The 18,215-nt window shown below is 32.6% G+C and overlaps 2 protein-coding genes across 4 annotated transcripts; both read right to left on the reverse strand.

Annotated features, from left to right (window-relative positions):
• Nucleotides 1-1,607: 1,607 nt before the first annotated feature.
• On the reverse strand, nt 1,608-5,830 carry LOC142221953 (uncharacterized). Of its 2 annotated transcripts, none has more exons than XM_075291845.1 (5): nt 5,527-5,830; nt 5,322-5,462; nt 5,122-5,252; nt 4,855-5,047; nt 1,608-3,976 (listed from the first exon to the last, which is right to left on the reverse strand). In XM_075291845.1, the coding sequence occupies exons 1-5, from the start codon at nt 5,703-5,705 to the stop codon at nt 1,720-1,722; spliced, it is 2,901 nt and encodes a 966-aa protein (XP_075147960.1). In that variant the 5' UTR covers nt 5,706-5,830; the 3' UTR covers nt 1,608-1,719. The 2 variants fall into 2 exon arrangements, with proteins under 2 accessions (XP_075147960.1, XP_075147959.1); XM_075291844.1 differs by having other exon boundaries at nt 4,855-5,065.
• A 3,211-nt stretch (nt 5,831-9,041) lies between these two features.
• Nucleotides 9,042-16,273, reverse strand: Mitofilin (inner membrane mitochondrial protein mitofilin). 2 transcript variants are annotated; one of them, XM_075291846.1, is made up of 12 exons: nt 16,089-16,273; nt 14,379-14,518; nt 14,094-14,308; nt 13,992-14,032; nt 13,740-13,924; nt 13,528-13,676; nt 13,292-13,458; nt 11,501-12,029; nt 11,409-11,429; nt 9,983-10,141; nt 9,624-9,912; nt 9,042-9,560 (listed from the first exon to the last, which is right to left on the reverse strand). In XM_075291846.1, the coding sequence occupies exons 1-12, from the start codon at nt 16,131-16,133 to the stop codon at nt 9,383-9,385; spliced, it is 2,118 nt and encodes a 705-aa protein (XP_075147961.1). In that variant the 5' UTR covers nt 16,134-16,273; the 3' UTR covers nt 9,042-9,382. The 2 variants fall into 2 exon arrangements, with proteins under 2 accessions (XP_075147961.1, XP_075147962.1); XM_075291847.1 differs by lacking the exon at nt 11,409-11,429 and having other exon boundaries at nt 16,089-16,271.
• Nucleotides 16,274-18,215: the final 1,942 nt, after the last annotated feature.

The raw sequence follows: 18,215 nt of genomic DNA on the forward strand, positions 1-18,215 counted from the left end.
CATTTTTGATATTCAATGTCTTCTCATACAACCGAAACGAACTTTCAAAAATATAAAAACTCAAATTCATTCGAATTGGAGTGACTGCCTTTCTTTCGAATGGGTTTCCGTTCGATATACAGGAACAGGGCATGAGTATTTAGAAGTAAATTTTCGTTCATAGATACAGGGTGACCGAACTACCATTTTAATTATTGGAGCATTTTTTTTTGGTTTTCGATCACCGGTCTCCAGGTGTTATGTTTCGAAATCTTGATCGTATTGCAGCTCGCAAGCTGGTATGACAATAAATTTTATATTTTTTTTAATTTTTAAATTATTACGGATTTTCTTTGTTTTTTTTTCATAAAAACTTGTCAAATTGACAATTGAAAACGGCCCTTAAGGAATGGTTTTAACATAAATCATCTACCAGAGCATATGAAGCGAGAAGATATCATATTCATAAGACTTTGATGAATATTGACGTTCAACCATAAGTTCCCGAAACATCCCTTGAGGCACCAAAGTAAATATCTCTCATATCAAATAGTACAGCCCTACACCCAGAGAAGGAATATGATCACCTCAAACATGTTTTGAGAGCAAAATGTTATTTTTGGATGGTGACCATGTAACATGGTTTTCGCAACCATGTTATTTTATCGGAAATCATGTATCTGATTTCGGCAAGCAGGTTATATTTGACGAGAAAATAACATTTTAGTGACAAACATGTTACATGGTCACCATACAAAAATAACATTTTGCTCTTAAAACATGTTTGAGGTGATCATATTCCTTGTCTGCGTGTATATAAATGGGATCTTCCCTCTTATAGAACATTCCTAATGGCGTGATACATTAAGTATTTGCATGCAAAAAACAGTGAATCTACCAGGAAAAGTTTTAGTTAATTTTTGGAAAAAATAGATTAAATTAAGAATTTTTTTCTAAACTGTATTAGAAACGCAGATGTTACACCGATTTCACAAAAATAAGTAAATAATTTTCGACAAATTCAAGTAAATTTTTGACAAAATTATTAGTTTTCTTTTATTAAAGAAAATTTCGTAGTTTGAAGAAAAAATTGGAATTCAAAATTGCAAAAATGTATTTTCAAGATGGGCACATGATTTGTAAAATTTACAAATTTTAGGAAATTCTTAACTTTTTTGGGAGACTAAAATTTAGTTCAACTTTATGTTTCATTTGTGTATAATTTTTTCCTCTGTTTTAGTTAATTTAACTAACGTACGCAAAAAATTATTAAAGCCATGGGAACTTTCTTAAAATGTGATAATGAACTCAAATAGAATTGAACTTTAGTGAAATATAGTGTTCACTTTTGAGTGCATAGCACCTCTGTGGCTTCTGAAGTGTGACTTCCACACCTGACTGTTTTACTGTTCCTTCGAGCATTGTTTACAGATTGGTCAACATGTCTATAGGTAATAGATGCAATATGACTTTAAGGGATTTTTAAAATTTTTTTCATTCTCTATAGCATTTCCATTCCTGGTTGATTATGGGAAGGATCTGCGGTAAAGTTAGCAAGAATTTCGTCCCCATTGATCTCAATTTCTAAGCTGCAAGATAACAGCCTTTCATAAAGAAAAGATTCAATCTTTATAAAAATCATTTGTTTATTAAGAATAATACCTTAATACCTCCCAATTTAGTTGCTTTGTAGAAAAGTTATAAATAAATAAATATAAATACAAGAAAATACCAACTAGCTTAAATACGATTCGTGCTTTCATCTTCTGAACCTTCAAATTGTTTGGCCAGAGAATTGTACCAGTCATTGACGTGGTGTGACATAATATCCATAAGTTTTGTAACTTGAGTCTTTATGGTTTTTACAAACTTCTTACTAATGGAATCGATATCGTTATCCGATTTGCTTGTACTACGAACAGCTTCATCAACTTTGTATTCAAATGCACGCAGACGGCGTGGAGATATTTCATTGGCAGCCACTATGGGATCTTCATCCTTTGAAACCATGTTTTCATGCCATGAATGTGAATTATCTACGGATCGTTTGGAACGTAATGCAGTTAATTCCCACCAAGGTGTTTCATCAAATTTAGGCTTGGAATTGGAAGATTCTATTTCACGTTTTGCACTAGACTTATCTTCTTCCTCCTCTTTATCTCCTTCTCCAAGCAAACTTTCGCCCATAAAATTTGTAAAACGTGTTTTTCTGGTAGTGGATGATATTGATGATGCTCTTTGACCCTCATCATCTTCTGCATGGGAGGATTCTTCCTCTTTGTCATGATCCTCATTAATTGGTTTTCTATACTTCATTTCACTCATTTCCATTTGTGCTTGAACAAATTCATCGGTACTCTCACTAGTAGAATTTCCATCAGTATCTGTTTGTTTGATATGGTCTTCTTCGTCAGCATGATCATCACCATGCTCTTCAAAATGGCTGCCAAAAACATTCGATTCATCTTTCTCGTTTGCACTTTTCTCAGAAGATTCATCAAAGCTTAAAGAATTCAAAGTTGAGCCCTTATTCATCTTTCTACCCACAGATGATTTAGATGGACTAGCAGGCAATGATTCATAGAATTCAGTAGGTAATAGACGTATTGGTTTCATTTCATTAACGATGGTTTTGACAGCTTTTACTTTCGACTCTTTTTTAGATTTCTTTACCGGTTCTATGGTCAGCTCCTCTTCAGGCACACTATCACCATTCACAGAGGCTATATTCTTCAGATAAATATCACCTTCGGGGAATTTCACATAGGCTGGTTCATGTTGAACACCAACGTTTTTGAAATATTTTTCCTCATCAAATTCCAAATCTTCGATTGGACGCTTTGTAGTCTTCTCAGGTTTCTTTACAGTTGCTGTCCTTCTGGTGACTGTGGTCTTTTTTCCATCACGTGTCATAAAAAAAGGTCCCGAATATGTATCCGAGTTTCGAGCACTTCTACGCAGCAAAGGCAGATCCACATTTAGAGGTTCCTGGAATAGCTTACCCAACCACTCCATGGCCGCTTTTGTTCTCTCTGGTGAAAATACATCGCGTTTGATAGGCGCAGTTTCCGAAAGATTCGGCAAGTTAATACCTTCGGCTATTTTTTTAAGAACTCCAGGGCCATCAAATGCAGTATTATCTAAAAGAAATCTTTTGTGACGTTCATTTGGATCTAAAGAGCGTCGGTGGCGATATTTTTTACGTCCCGAATTCGAGGTCTTTGCAGCAGCTTCTTTTATAAGTTCTTTAAGCAGGCGATCAGAAGATGTATATCTTTTCTTTTTCTCGGTTGATTCTTGACTTTGTTCCTCTGTGGAAGATGACTCTTCTACTTCGGTATAATGGCAATGCTCAACATTAGCATTTGGTAATACCCAAAAACTAACCGATGAGGCTGGTGTTTTAAGATGCACATAGGAATGGGATTGCTTTCTCTTTATTTCCGGTTCCAATGTCGAATTAATACTAACTGGATTATTGTTCAGCATTACTTCACCATTGGACATGGTCAAAGCATATTGCCAAACCTCATTGTCCTTTAGTTTACTCATCGATTTTACGGTAATCTGTAAGGGTGTACTCTGCTTATTTATAACCATAAAGGCAAGACCTCCCGACTCACTACTAGCACAATGAGTATACAATTTATTGCTGCGACCAAATAGACCAGACAATGGTTTAGCTGCAAAAACTCTGGAACCCATAACCTTCTTGTACAATGCCGTCACATAGAAACTATACTTGGGAGATTCCATATCGGAAAGCGATATGGGTTTAAATATGACATTGAAACCATTATGAGCAGCATCGCCCATTGTTTGGGCCCATTTAAGACCTTCTTGGACTTCATCATCATCCATAAAAGATAAGGTTGGATTAAAGGTCTTTGGTAGTGTTAGCCAAACGGGAACTTTCTCTTTGAATAGGACTTTTAAGGCGGGATCATGTTCATTAAAAGCTCCAGTCAAGCTGTTACCCAAAAATGTTTCTGATGAACTAAAAAGGAAGAAATGAAAGTAATGCAATTATACGGTGGAAACTAAGAGAACAGAGAACAAAATTTTCTATAGAAATAAAATTTTGACATAATTTTCTATAGATATAAACTTTTGAGAAAATTTCCTATAGAAATAAAATTTTGAGAAAATTTTCTACAGAAATAAAATTTTGAGAAAATTTTCGATAGAAATAAAATTTTGTCAAAATTTTCGATAGAAAGAAAATTTTGAGAACATTTTCTATAGAAATAAAATTTTGAGAAAATTTTCTATAAAAATAGAATTTTGAAAAATTTTCAATAGAACTAAAATTTTGAGAAAATTTTCGATAGAAATAAAATTTTGAGAACATTTTCGATAGTCTTAACATTTTGAGAAAATTGTCTATAAAAATTTAATTTTGAGAAAATTTTCAATAGAACTAAAATTTTGACAAAATTTTCTACAGAAATAAAATTTTGAGAAATTTTTTTCGATAGTAATAAAATTTTGAGAATATTTTTTATAAAAATTGAATTTTGAGAAAAATTTCAATAGAACTAAAATTTTTTGACAAAATTTTCTCTAGAATAAAAATTTTACAAAATTTTCTATAGAATAAAATTTTGACAAAATTTTCTATAGAAATAAAATTTTGACAAAATTTGTTATAGAAAAAAAATTTTACAAAATTTTCTATAGAAATAAAATTTTGACATAATTTCCAAAAAAAAAATACAAAATTTTCTATGGAAATTAAATTATTTACAAAATTTTCTATAGAAATAAAATTTTAAATGTTATATGGAAAACAGTTTAACTCCATGTCAAATAGTTAAAACGAGTAGATTGGATCGTCATATATTCTCAAATATCACACAGTGTTTTAAGACTTACCCAATCCAACCGAAAGCCGCATTTAAATCTTTAGACATTTCTACATAATTTTTAGTTTCATCAGGACTACTGCCAGAGGAAATATCAGCACCCATAATTTTCCAATTGATGTCGGTGTCCCGGAAAGAATCCACCATTAAATCGAATGTCTTCATGTCATTAACATAATCCGAAGCAGCCGATGTACCAAAGTCTAAAATCGGATATACACCTTAAATCAGTTGGGAAAATAAAAGTGAACTATGAGTTAAGCAATACCACTCATACCTGTACCCAATTGCCAAATACAATCGGTAATTCCAACAGCTTGGGAGTTATTTAGAATTTTAAAGGCATGCATAGGATCCCAATCATTGGGGGCATAGGGGACTGGTATAATCATGGACCAGTCCATGGCTCTATAAAATAATCAAATCATAATCAAAACGATGGAAATTACATTTCTTCAGTGGCCTAATTAAACCTACCTAGTCCATTTGTTGAAACCTTTCCAAACAATCTTTGTGGGATTACGAAGTTTTGTATTAGTTTCGGATGCAAAGTAATAATCGCCAACAAATTTAAGATGCGAATGATTCAATAATGAAGCCATACGCGTTATAGATTTCCTGTAAAATAACCCATGGACAAATCAATGAAGTTTTCTCCTTTAAAAATCGCCCCTTTACTCACCTATGGGAACCATCTAAAGCCTCATACAAGTCCTCTGGTTTCATTGTGAAACTAATAAATTTATCACTTACATCGTTAACAGGACGATTTATATTCAATTGAACCACAATATCGCCAAGGGTTATTCCTATCCATATTGTTAAAAACCCAAGGGTTATTAAATATCTCCAGGAGGTCATCTTTTCAAGATGAAATTAAGTTACTGAATTTTTAGTTTAGCTTCTATCTCACGATATTCTTGTGTATTCCAAGCGTTGTATCTAACTAGACCACTTAACCATGATATGCGTGTTATTTTAAGATTTTTCTTTTGGGGCTCTGAATGTTGATGAGTTTTTATAGAATTTTACAAGAAATTCTTAAATGTTCTTGAATGCATGGTCAGCGCATTTCTTAGAGTTCATTGAAGCAAAAGACGTGCATGAGAAGCAAGTACATTTTCATAAGGTTTACTGAAATGCAAATCTTAGCGTACACATTTGGAGTTTTTATATATATAGTTATAATGACAAACACTGAGAGAAAATCTTCTCAAAATAACATCAAATATTATGGTATTCTATTATAGTTAATTTTATCTGAAGCGTAGAGCCCTTTCATATTAGGCTCGAAATCTACTAAAAGTGAAATTCCTTTTTTTATAATTTGAAATCCCATATCTTACACTCAAAGAAAATAATGGTAATAACAGCAAACAGTTTTGTATATTTCAACTACTTCGGTCTGCTGAAGAAGGGAATGCTGCCTGCCGCTTCGAGTACACATAATTTCAGCAAGGCCAAATTTTTCATTCTGCTATCCTACTAACATATTCACCTTATCTGACACGAAATTTTGCCATGTGAATCCGTCCATGTTTCGATGTAACCTTCATATAGCCCGATCTCCCAATTTGACTTCTTGAGTTTCTGGACACCAATATTTATCCGATTTGCATGAAATTGAAAATCTAGAGGTATTTCAGGTCCACACATAAGTGTGCCGAAGATGATGTGCACCGGTCCCAGTTTCGGTATAATATACATGCCGATTTCCCGATTTGACTTCCTGGACTTCTAGACGCCGCAATTTTTATACGAATTGCCAGAAAGTCAAAATTTAGATGTATTTTAGGCCGATAACCAAGTGTGCCGAAGATTGTGTGAACCGGTTCAATTAAATCCATGTCAAGTACACACAAAAAAATATTTTTTGTCTTCAATCATGAAATTAATTGGTAGATACAATATAGCATAAAATCTTTACCTGTTTTAGTAAATGCACCTGAAGCACTCTATGGGACCATTTGTTGCATTCCTTCTGAAATCGCCTGGGGAACACGTTTGCCACTCTAGTCAAAAATAATCTACCAAAATTTGTAGAAAATTTTACCACAAAACTACCAAACAAAAAAAAATTATTTTGCACAATTTTATTACTATAGAAAATTTTCTCAAAATTTTTCTTCTATAGGAAGTTTTGTCAAAATTTTATTTTGACAAATTTTTTAATTTTTCTATAAGTTTTATTGCTTCAAAAAATGTTGTCATTTTGTTTATTTATATTGAAAATTTTGTCAATAGTTTATTTATACACAAAATTTTATTTCAAAAGAAAATATTGTCAACATTTTATTTCTAGAGAAAATTTTGTCAAATTTTCATTTCTATAGAAAAGTTTGTCAAATTTTCTTTTCTATGGAAATTTTTTAAATTCTTCTATAAATTTTATCAAAATTTTATTGCTTTAAAGATTTTTGTCATTTTGTTTATTTATATTGAAAATTTTGTCAATAGTTTATTTATATACAAAATTTTATCAAATTTTATTTCCATAGAAAATTTTGTCAAAATTTTATTTATAGAGAAAAATTTTTGTCAAAATTGTATTTCCATAGAAAATTTCGTCAAAATTTTATTTCTATAGAAAATTTTGTCAAAGTTTTAGAGATAATTTTTGTCAAAATTTTATTTCTAGAGAAAATTTTGTCAAAATTTTATTTCCATAGAGAATTTTGTCAAAAATTTATTTCCATAGAAAATTTTGTCAAATTTTCATTTCTATAGAATATTTAGTCAAAATTTTATTTCCATAGAAAATTTTGTCAAATTTTAATTTCTATAGAAAATTTTGTCAAAATTTTATTTCTATAGAAAAAATTTCGTCAAAATTTTATTTCTATAGAAAATCTTGTCAAAATTTTATTTCTAGAGATAACTTTTGTCAAAATTTTATTTTTAGAGAAAATTTTGTCAAATTTTCATTTCTATAGAAAATGTTGTCAAAATTTTATTTCCATAGAAAATTTTGTCAAATTTTCATTTCTATAGAAAATGTTGTCAAAATTTTTATTTCTATAGAAAATTTTGTCAAAATTTTATTTCTATAGAAAATTTTGTCAAATTTTTATTTCTACAGAAAATTTTGTCAAAATTTTATTTCTATAGAAAATTTTGTCAAAATTTTATTTCTATAGAAAATTTTGTCAAAATTTTATTTCTATAGAAAATTTTGTCAAATTTTTATTTCTACAGAAAATTTTGTCAAAATTTTATTTCTATAGAAAAGTTTGTCAACATTTTATTTCCATAGAAAATTTTGTCAAATTTTCATTTCTATAGAAAATTTTGTCAAAATTTTTTTTCTATAGAAAAGTTTGTCAAAATTTTATTTCTATAGAAAAATTTTTGGCAAAATTTTATTTCTATAGAAAATTTTGTCAAATTTTTATTTCTACAGAAAATTTTGTCAAAATTTTATTTCTATAGAAAATTTTTCCAAAATGTTTTAAAAAATTTGTTCCTTTATTTATATAGAAAATTTTGTTAACAGTTTATTTATATACAAAATTTTATCAAATTTTATTTCTATATTTTGTCAAAATTTTATTTATATTTATATAAGTACCTATAAGTTGGAGAGGAATATATTTTGCAAAATCTACCAAAACATCAAAAATTCTACCAATCTACCAAACAGTAAAAAAATCTACCATTTTTGGTAGGATTCTCAATCAATTCCTAAAGTTGTGATCACCGAGACCACTGCTTTCCACTGTTAAAAGTCGTCATTGCAATGTGGGTACTAACCTTGCTCTTGGCCCTTGCATTTGTGCCTTTGCAGTATTTACTCCCAGGCCATTCTCCATGATCAATTTCCCGGTAGTCCGTAGCGGTTTCTATATGAAATCTCTAATTGTACCTGTAAATCTCCCGCTGTACCACATCATCTGCGTATGGCACTAATTTTATCCTTCCTCATTGGGTGAGTGCCCGTTCACATGTTTGTTTTCTTAAAACGGCTAAAATACGTCTTTTTTATTAAAAGTTTACCAATCACCCCCTTTATCCTTTTATCGGCATTTAAAGTTGACAAAGCATTTATTATTGAACTCGGATGTACATTATTGAATACTCCTTCAATGAGCCTTCAATAAAGTCGACTATTTGGTGCAAGAATATTGGACGAAAATCCTTTGCAAGTCCCTTATGAAAATATTTCCGCATTATATTAACCAATAAAATTCGTAGTAAATATTCTGGTATTTTTCACTCTATTAAGTTTTAAATTTTATTTTTCTCTTTCTCAATTAAACTAAATTGTTTCACATATCTTTGAAAGAATTGCTATTAATATGGACACAACAAAATTAAAGTCTTGTACTTAAAAAGGAATCTGTAATCAATAACTTAATGCGAATTAATTTCGACTTTTCCAATATTAAAGACAGCCGCACTCGTATTCATCGCAAAGGATACAACATTGAGAATTTTTTTGTAGAATTGTATGATTTTAGTTTTTTCTCATAATTTTTGTTTTTTTTTTTGCAATTTAAATTATTATATTAAATGATAGTACAATTTAAATTAGAACAAAATTACAAATACAACAAACCACTAGCGGCAGCATGAGCCATTAGAGTATTGGCAGCTTGTTGAGTTTCCAATAGCAAACGAGTTTCCTTTAACCAATCGCTAGCAATTTTACGGGGAGCACCTTGTAGCAGGTTCATGTATTTCAAGGCAGTCATTAGGTCACCACGATCCACAAAATACCTACGATTAAAATACAGAAATGTTGTTTATGCCAGTAAATGTTCAAGATATATTCGGCCTTACCTGGCCCTATTCAAAATATCGTAAGTATCTAATTTACTGAAATCGAATTTCTTATTTTGAAGCTCATCTTGTGAAATGGGATCATCGGGAGTAAGAATGAAGAAAGATTGTAAATAGGATAAGAAATATTTGGGTATACTGGCTCCTTCTTCGGGTACCAATGCTAGTTTACGAGCCACTCGTTCCACATTCAAGAAGCGTTCACGCAAAGCATCCTCAGGGAAAACGCCACGCTCCTGAGCTTCTTTTGGTAGATTTTGAATAACAACAGCAACCAACTCGTCACCCTCTAGAGTGAAAAAAGAAAATATCGGGATTTAGAATAAGTTCTTAGAGGATAGTAAAGTTTAAACATTTACCTGCAACTTTAGTAATGGCTTTGATTTCTTTCTTTAGTGGGCGCAATTTGTTTTTCCAATCTTCACCGGGTTCACCAGTCCTCACGGTTGACCATAAAGCTTGACAAGCGGCCCACAAAGCCTGAGCTTGGTGAGCAGAACGCTCGGATTCAGCACGAGCTGAAATATTACAAAAAGAATGTTTGAAAAACCTGTCGTGAAACCAGTATGTACGGACGACATTTTCGCATACAATAAATTTTACTAAAGGTAAAACCCCGCAACGGCATAACTTAGGTAAGGGTCATATATTAATATTACCCAACTACATGGTCAATTTTTGTTGTTTTCTGCATATGACCCACTTTTATTACAGTTTCAAAATTGCATAGTAAATGGGAGAAACTCAGGTGGCAGATTTTAAAGGGCACCAAATTCAAATTAGGAAATCAGTTATATCTCATTATGGATGTGGTTAATATAATACACCAATGTACTTATATACCCAATTTCAGCCTTTCTGAATGAAAAATGAATGACATAAAATATTTATAAATTAAACTAAATAGATGTGAACTCGTATCAAGGAGTGCTGCTGCTTCGATGAAAGGGGATATTAGAGTGGCGTGTCTCATTACGTGTGCAACAACATAGATACTTTAAAATACCCAGTATTACTGAGAGGCGATTTACCACAGCTGAAACAATTTTTGGGTTTGTGGCCGAAGCTAAGATTGAACCCATGGCACTTTGTAATCAAGGCGGGCATGCTAACTCTATCACTCACAGGATTCTATAATAACTATCGATTGAAAACCTTGCGCCACTCTTCGTATCAGTCACCATCACATATCAAATGTAAAATATAAACCCTTCTATCGACTTTGGGAAAGGCAGCTGCAGTCATCCATAATTCTGATGGGTGCCATCGCTAACCGTGAAAAATATGGAGTTATCAATTAGCTCTGGCAAGGCTATATCCCTCTGGACGATGTCTACGATAGAATCACAAAGCTCGTGGTAGACATTAAAGACAACTACTATAAACCGGTTATACCCAATCGGCACACTTTTTATATCTCTATCTCGGCAGCTGCATTGTAATGGTGCAAGCTACCCAGCTGGGTTTCATGGATCACCGCGACATTGACTCTTTTCCACTTCATCATATCTACGAGATCGGTTACACCCACCAAAAGCCGTACGGTGGAGTATATGATTCCAATAGCCGGGCGGTTCAATATTTCCTCTATCCCGTATAGTACCAGAACACTACGGAGGAGATTCCCCAGATGAATATATATAGCTTAGAATTCCATGGCAATTAAGAATAAAAATATTCTATATTGTATTGCATATGGTGTATAGAAATAAAAAAATATAAATAAAAAAATCCAAATGTATGCTAACTGCCAATTATAAATGTGTGAAATAAAGAAAGTACTACCTTTTAACTCAGCATCAATATCTTAAGCAGCATTTAAATAAGTGTTATATTGAAATATGTACAACATTATAATTATCTACAAGAAGACCTACCTTGTAAGGCGGCATCCATACCACGCAATTTACCCAACATTGCAGCCAATTGCAATTTGTAGTTTGCCTTCTCTGTAGACAATTTGTCTTCCAACTCCTTGGAATAGTTACGTTTCAATTCACTTTCCCGCATGCTAATGGCGTCCTTCAAATGGTCCATATGGGCTTCGGCCTGTTGTTTCAAATGTTGACGTAATTGTCTCTCAGCTTCAGCACGAATTTGCACGATTTTCTTTTGATTTTCAATGGCCAATTTACGTTTCTCCGTTTCCAACATATATTCCAATTGAGCCTTTACAGCCTCGGAATCATTGTCACCACGTAAAGCATCAATGGCACGTTTCAAACGCAATTCACCATCGGTTTGCAAACGTTGCAATTCCTTTTGCAGAGCCAAAACATGGGAGTATGCATGAGTGATGAAAAGATCCATATCCTCCGAAGACAAGAGCAATTTTTTATCAGCCAAATTCAATCCGGGAAAGATGGATTCAATTTCTTCAACAAAATAATTGCGAGCTTTCTCTACCTAAAAATAAAGATAATGTTTTTAAAAAGGGAAAGAGTCGTGCAATGCAATACGAAATGTTAAACCCGCTGTAGAAACCAAAGAAATTTAACCTCATAGGGAAGAAGTTTGATTTTGTTTTAGCAAAATCGAGAAAAGCATTATTAGACAACTTAATTAGGATTTTTTATGCATTGTGTCAAAAATCGGTCCTAAATTAACCATCTTCGACACAACAGTTTGAGAATCACAATTAACACCTGATGTTAAGCTACTAAATCCATCGCTCAATCGATCGATAGCGAAGCTATACCTAATATGACTAATAGTTCCAGACTCTAGAGCAATCAAATCGAAAGTTTTTGTCATTTTTAAAACTGTGAACGACTAATTTATAACATTAAGGGCTAGGTTGGCAAAAATATGTTTTTTTCTCTATGTATTTAACCTAAGACATACACCCAAAGAAATTTGTTAGTATGGACAGCAGAAAAGTCTGCTAAAACAGCAGAAAGTCTGCTGAAAAAGGGACAGCAGTCACTGTTTGCTAAAATAGCAAACATTTCCTGCTATTTTTTAAGCTCGATTACACTAAAACATGTTTTATTTTGTCAACATAGGAGCTATCCTAACAGAATTAACACAATATTTTATGAATATCTATAGTATTTGAGCAAAAATCTGAATATTTATCGAATTGAGGCATAACAGCAAACAAAATGTTTGCTGATCGTATTTAGGAGCTTGTAAGTATATTACAGAGCAAAAATATACCAAAAACTACTTTTGGTTCTTAAATATGCTTTGGGGAAAATTTTATAACCTAAAAATTTTATAAATTGTTGTTCATTAGGCCCTGAAGTACAAAAATATAACAGCAGACATCGACTGCTGTTTTTAGCAGACTTTTTTCTATGAGTGTACACATTACACTTTTAAAATTCACTTTAACTAGATTTCAACTGTCATTTGCCTTATAAAAAAGGGATTTCAAATCCACTTTTAGTAGATTTCAAGCCTAATCTAAATGGGCTATAAAACATTGGAAACTTTTTTCTAATGAACTTAATATTTTTTGGGTTCGAATTTTTCGGAAATCAGAATGCAAAAAATATACCATTTAACGTTTTGTAGGATATTTTTAAGCAAATAAACTTCGATGAGCCTTACCCCATGTAAAACCTAGTGAATGGCTCATAAATGATGTTATTCAACCAAAATGTAAACAAAATATAAAGTCTTTTTATTCTGCGACACGCGAGGAATTGAATATTCCTACTTACATTTCTCCAGTATTTCTCGGACATGCTAGCGAGATCCTTGTTCTTGTACAGCTCATCCTTAACAGTGTTGATGTGATCAACTAAAGTTTTGACTTTGTTGCGTACAGCAAGGATTTGATCATGATTATCGGGTTTAGCGGCCTTTGCCAAAGCAACTTCACATCTTTCTAAACCAAATACAGATATGTTGACATTTAATTCGATATACCATAAGAAAAATTAAGTAAACGTCTTACCTATTTTCTCAAGGGCTTCACGAGCTAATTTTTCTGCTGTTGCTACAGAAGTATCGCGAGCATTGGTTTTATTCTTCAAAGTTGTCCATGTTGAGGAATCTAGATTCTCAACAGCTACGTCAACAATACGGCGAACATCATTGTTAAAACTGTAAAAAAGTCACATACATTCGAATTATGACTAGGATATATACGAAACCAGTTATAGTTACTTTTTGAGAATATCTATAGCTTTATTGTATTCCTGAACAGCTAAGGCAGCGGCAACTTCTACAGCATGTTGCAATTCTAAAACATCAGAAGGTAATGGTTCGACAGGTTTGGGAGCTGGTTTCGGTTCGGTAGCTTTGGCTGCAGGTTTTGCTTCTGAAGGTTTCGATGCAGTTGCTGAAGGCACCTATATTTTCATCAAATATTAAAAACTCCAAAAACACCCTTTTAAAATTTTGTTTTAAAATACTTACAGCTTTCTGTACGGGAGCTTTTGTCTTAACCTCTTCCGTTTCTGTAAACATTAATAGTCAAATGATAGTACATGGTTTCCATTTTATATATCGTAAACTTACTTTTAGGTGTATCTTTCGCCGAACCTCCGAATAATCCGGTCACGGTAGATGTAGCACCTTCAATGGTTTTTGACACACTGTCAAATTGCTTCTTAACACTATCAAATTTTTCGTTGATACCTTTAAATGGACTCTCTTCTTGCAAAGCTATTTTAATAAGGGATTCGGCACCGGGTACATTCTGTTCGAGGGTTTTTCGAAAATCTTTGTCGTATCTGGTTATTTATGTGAAATTAATAATATATAAGATTCGAGAAATTAATTTTGAATTACTGATTTACTTACTTCGCATATTGTATCGCACCTCCGACTATTGCGAATGGTGTAAGAAGTACAATAACTTTACCAAAGCCGGCTTCCCGTACATTTGGTGGTAAGCCATTACTGTTGCTGTATTGTCTACGAGACTGCTGTTGCAGAGTTCTCTGAAAAGAAGAAAGCGATACAAAAATTATAAATATTGTGAATCTCTTCATCCTCATTACTTCTGCACACGGCTTCAATTGTTCTGAATTTGTAATTTTTAAAATTTTTGAAATTATGGAAACGTGGACCTTGCGACTTTAAAACTATGCTAGCATCACCTTTTTGACTTCCAAGATCATTGTAATTTGGGTATGTGGCGTGACTTAGATTTTTTTGCCTTTTAATTAGTTTTTCGTTAAATCGAGCTAACAACAAAAGTGGATCTGCCTATTTTGACCAACATCGAACATCGATTAGTCCATTTGACAGATAATAAATAACAGATCTGAGTCGACGGTTTCTACTGAAAAAATTACTTCAACCAGTTTCAACGTGGTCGGTTTATGAAAGCAAACAAAACAAAATCAGCCATTTGGAGGAGTACGAGCTATCTAAAAAGTAGGCATTGGATCTGCATGGAATTTTTAACATGAAAAATATATCGATGCTTTTTTCATTTAGTCTGGCCATCAAAGGCTTCGTGAGATCATTTCGGAGCAGTGTTTGGCTCTTTTTTACTCGACCGGAAGCGCTAGGACACTCCACAACGAATGTCTGGAGAAGGGTAAGACGTTCCCAGGACTGTACAATTACGAATTAATGGGGCATTTCCACCACCACTTGGCGAAGGCAATATTGCTTCTTAAACACCATAACCCTTGTTATTCACCCATCGCTTCGCCGTCTTGATCAAACGAAAATCGCCGATTGGTTTATATAGTCGCATATAAAAGAAAGGCTAATATCATTACCATGAAATTAGAATTCTTCACCTAGGGAGAAATTCCACCCTAATTTTTATTCGATAAAGTGCGATTCTAGGATATTCAAGAAACTACTTTTTGTGATATATTTATATTGACAAGTTTTGTTACGCTTAACGTTATTTCAAATAAATATATACTAATTTTGTTGGTAATGTTAACTCAATGTAACGATGGCCGAGGGAGATATCTTCTGCAATATGATCAATTAGAATTGTTGCAACTTAGACAAACTAGAATAATTTACCATTGCCAACTATCTCCTTATAAATTTTCCTCCTAACCGAGCAATTTCATATAATTTACAAGGCAAATCGTAAATATAAAAATATATTAATATCAAACAAATCTATAGGACTAGATTGCAACAGTCGCTATTCAATGCCATAAATTTAAATAAATGATGGCATCAGCTGCTCAATAGGAAAAGAACAAACTGAGAAGTACCACTTAAACTACAACACTAGAAATCTATTTTGTAACAATATTTTATATTTGCAGGCAACTCCGACCTAAGAAGCATTGTTTTTCGTAGTAAATCATCAATATTTCAAACTCCATATTTTGGAAATATGAGGATATATCCAAGTATCAATGGTGACATAACAGTCCGATTAATTTTTTCGACTTTTTTGAGTGCTACCACACTAAAATACATGGCAAGAAAGGTGAGGGGCTATGGTATGTTTTGCACAAACAATATCACGCACACACATGTCATGAATGGGGCACTGACTTTGGATAGCTGGCCTCAACTCCAACTCACCTGCAGAGCATTTTTGCAAGGCTCCCTCAAGACCAAACGATACATAATTGTTTAAGCTAATGTTCTGGATTTCGACGCTAGTCAATTTTGTTTGGACCGGCTTTGAACCTTTTCTTCCTAGAAGGTCTTTCCGAAATCAACTTGACCGAGAGCAGCAGAATAACTACAGAGAGAAATAAAATTAAATCAGCAGTTGTCAAACTAAAAGTGTCAGGTAACGAATGTCAGCATTGAAAGAAATGCCAACAACTTAGTGAACATAAGAAAACTCGTTTATTGAGTTAAGTTAGGTACTGTAGTCGGTTCAGTGCTTAAGCTGAGTACTATGTTCAGTTTTCACGGTTACTTTTTTAATTAATTAATTTAGAAATATAAGATTATTTGCAATCATTTCCTTGGATCTTTTCCATCCATTATTTGACAAGACTTGATCAAAATTTAATCGTCTTCATATATATATTTGTACTTTTAATTTAGTGTTTTGGTGAAAAATACGAACATAGTACTCACCTTTTTACTAAAATCTATATGACGAAGATTATATTTTTATGAAGTCTTGTGAAATAATGAATGGCAAAGATCTAAGGAATTGATTGTGAATCATTTTATATTTATAATTTAACTAATTTAAAAAAGTAACCGTGAAAACAAGCTGTTTTTCAGCTTGAAAACTGAACATAGTACTCAGCTTAAGGTGGGTATTAAGTTCGAGTTTAGCCGCTAATGCTTAGTACTAAGTTCGTTTCTGCGAAAAACGAATATCTTCATCTATCTCCGCAAATAGGGTTTCAAACCCAGGGATGTTAACTTATTTATGCGAAATAATATGCCTGCCTATTTTTTCGTGCGAAAAATCCAGGGTTGTATAAATATGTGTTTGAAAATGCTCAAAACAAAGATTTCGCATTTATTCCGCGCTAACGTTTTTTGTATGGAGTATAACAGTTTTTCGCGCGAAAACGTGATCTTAGTACTAGGCTTAAACTCGAACATAGTGAAGCTGAAGCCAGCTTATTTTCACGGCTGAAACCAGCTTATTTTCACGGTTACTTTTTTTAATCAATTAATTTCGAAATATTAAATGGTTCGCAATCAATACATTGGATCTTTTCCATCCATAATTTGAAGAGACTTGGTAAAAATGTTATCGTCTTCATATATATTTTTGCACTTTTAATTTAGTGTTTTGGTGAAAGACTCGAACATAGTACTCACCTTAAAATCGTCATTTTTTCACGATTACTTTTCTTTAATAATCCATTTTAAGGAATACAAACATTGTGAAAACTTGCTTTGGGATATTCCCCATCAAGTTATAATGAAATCTGCATCAAATATGTATAATTTTATGCCTTTATTTTACTGATTTAGTTTTCACTTTAGTGAAAATTAGCGGCTAAAGGTGGGTATTAAGTTCGAGTTTGGCCGCTAAAATCGCAATTTTTTCACGATTACTTTTCTTAATTAATCCACTCTAAGGACTACAAACTTTGTGAAAACTTGCTTTGAGCTATTCCCCAACAAGTTATAATAAAATTTGCAACAAATATGTATAATTTTATGCATTTTTTTTACTGATTTAGTTTTCACTTTAGCGATTTTAGCGGCTAAACTCGAACTTAATACCCACCTTAAACTCGAATTTAATATTCACCTTTAAGGTGACTACTATGTTCGGAAATAGTTCCATCGAAAAACTAATATCAGCATTTATCACAGTGAATGGGGTCCCAAACACATGGCGGTTAACTTATATGTGCGAAATAATTAGTGAAAATGGGAGAGTTGCACCAATATATGTTCAAAAAAGTTTCAAAAAGATTTCGCAGTGTCCATTTTTGTAGCGTAGCTCCAATGACACAGTCCATATGACAAAAATTCATAGCTTTTTCCATGGCTGAACAAGAAGGTTAAATCATGGGCCCATATGATTACAATTTTTTTATTTCTACAAAATTTTAAGATGTCAAAATCATATGTTTATGGTGGTTGCAGCTCTCCAAATGACACTGCATAGCAAATGCATCTCAAACAAAATCACACATTCATAGCTGGAGAATGATTCGAAGATGACTTGAGTATCTTGACAACATATTCCAGACCCAAAATACCACGCACATCAGTTTT

The sequence above is a fragment of the Haematobia irritans genome, chromosome 1, assembly GCF_050003625.1.
Source record: "Haematobia irritans isolate KBUSLIRL chromosome 1, ASM5000362v1, whole genome shotgun sequence".
Taxonomy (NCBI): Eukaryota; Metazoa; Arthropoda; class Insecta; order Diptera; family Muscidae; genus Haematobia; species Haematobia irritans.

What these genes read in the sequence shown, in the direction of transcription:
- LOC142221953 (XM_075291844.1), bottom strand. Translation starts at nt 5,705, where the DNA reads ATGACCTCCTGGAGATATTTAATAACCCTTGGGTTTTTAACAATATGG. An exon ending in GCTTTAGATGGTTCCCATAG is followed by an intron (nt 5,463 to 5,526) that starts GTGAGTAAAGGG and finishes GTTATTTTACAG; the next exon opens with GAAATCTATAACGCGTATGG. An exon ending in GGTTTCAACAAATGGACTAG is followed by an intron (nt 5,253 to 5,321) that starts GTAGGTTTAATT and finishes ATTATTTTATAG; the next exon opens with AGCCATGGACTGGTCCATGA.
- Mitofilin (XM_075291846.1), bottom strand. Translation starts at nt 16,133, where the DNA reads ATGTATCGTTTGGTCTTGAGGGAGCCTTGCAAAAATGCTCTGCAG. An exon ending in GGTGCGATACAATATGCGAA is followed by an intron (nt 14,309 to 14,378) that starts GTAAGTAAATCA and finishes ATAAATAACCAG; the next exon opens with ATACGACAAAGATTTTCGAA. An exon ending in AGCCATTACTAAAGTTGCAG is followed by an intron (nt 9,913 to 9,982) that starts GTAAATGTTTAA and finishes TTTTCACTCTAG; the next exon opens with AGGGTGACGAGTTGGTTGCT.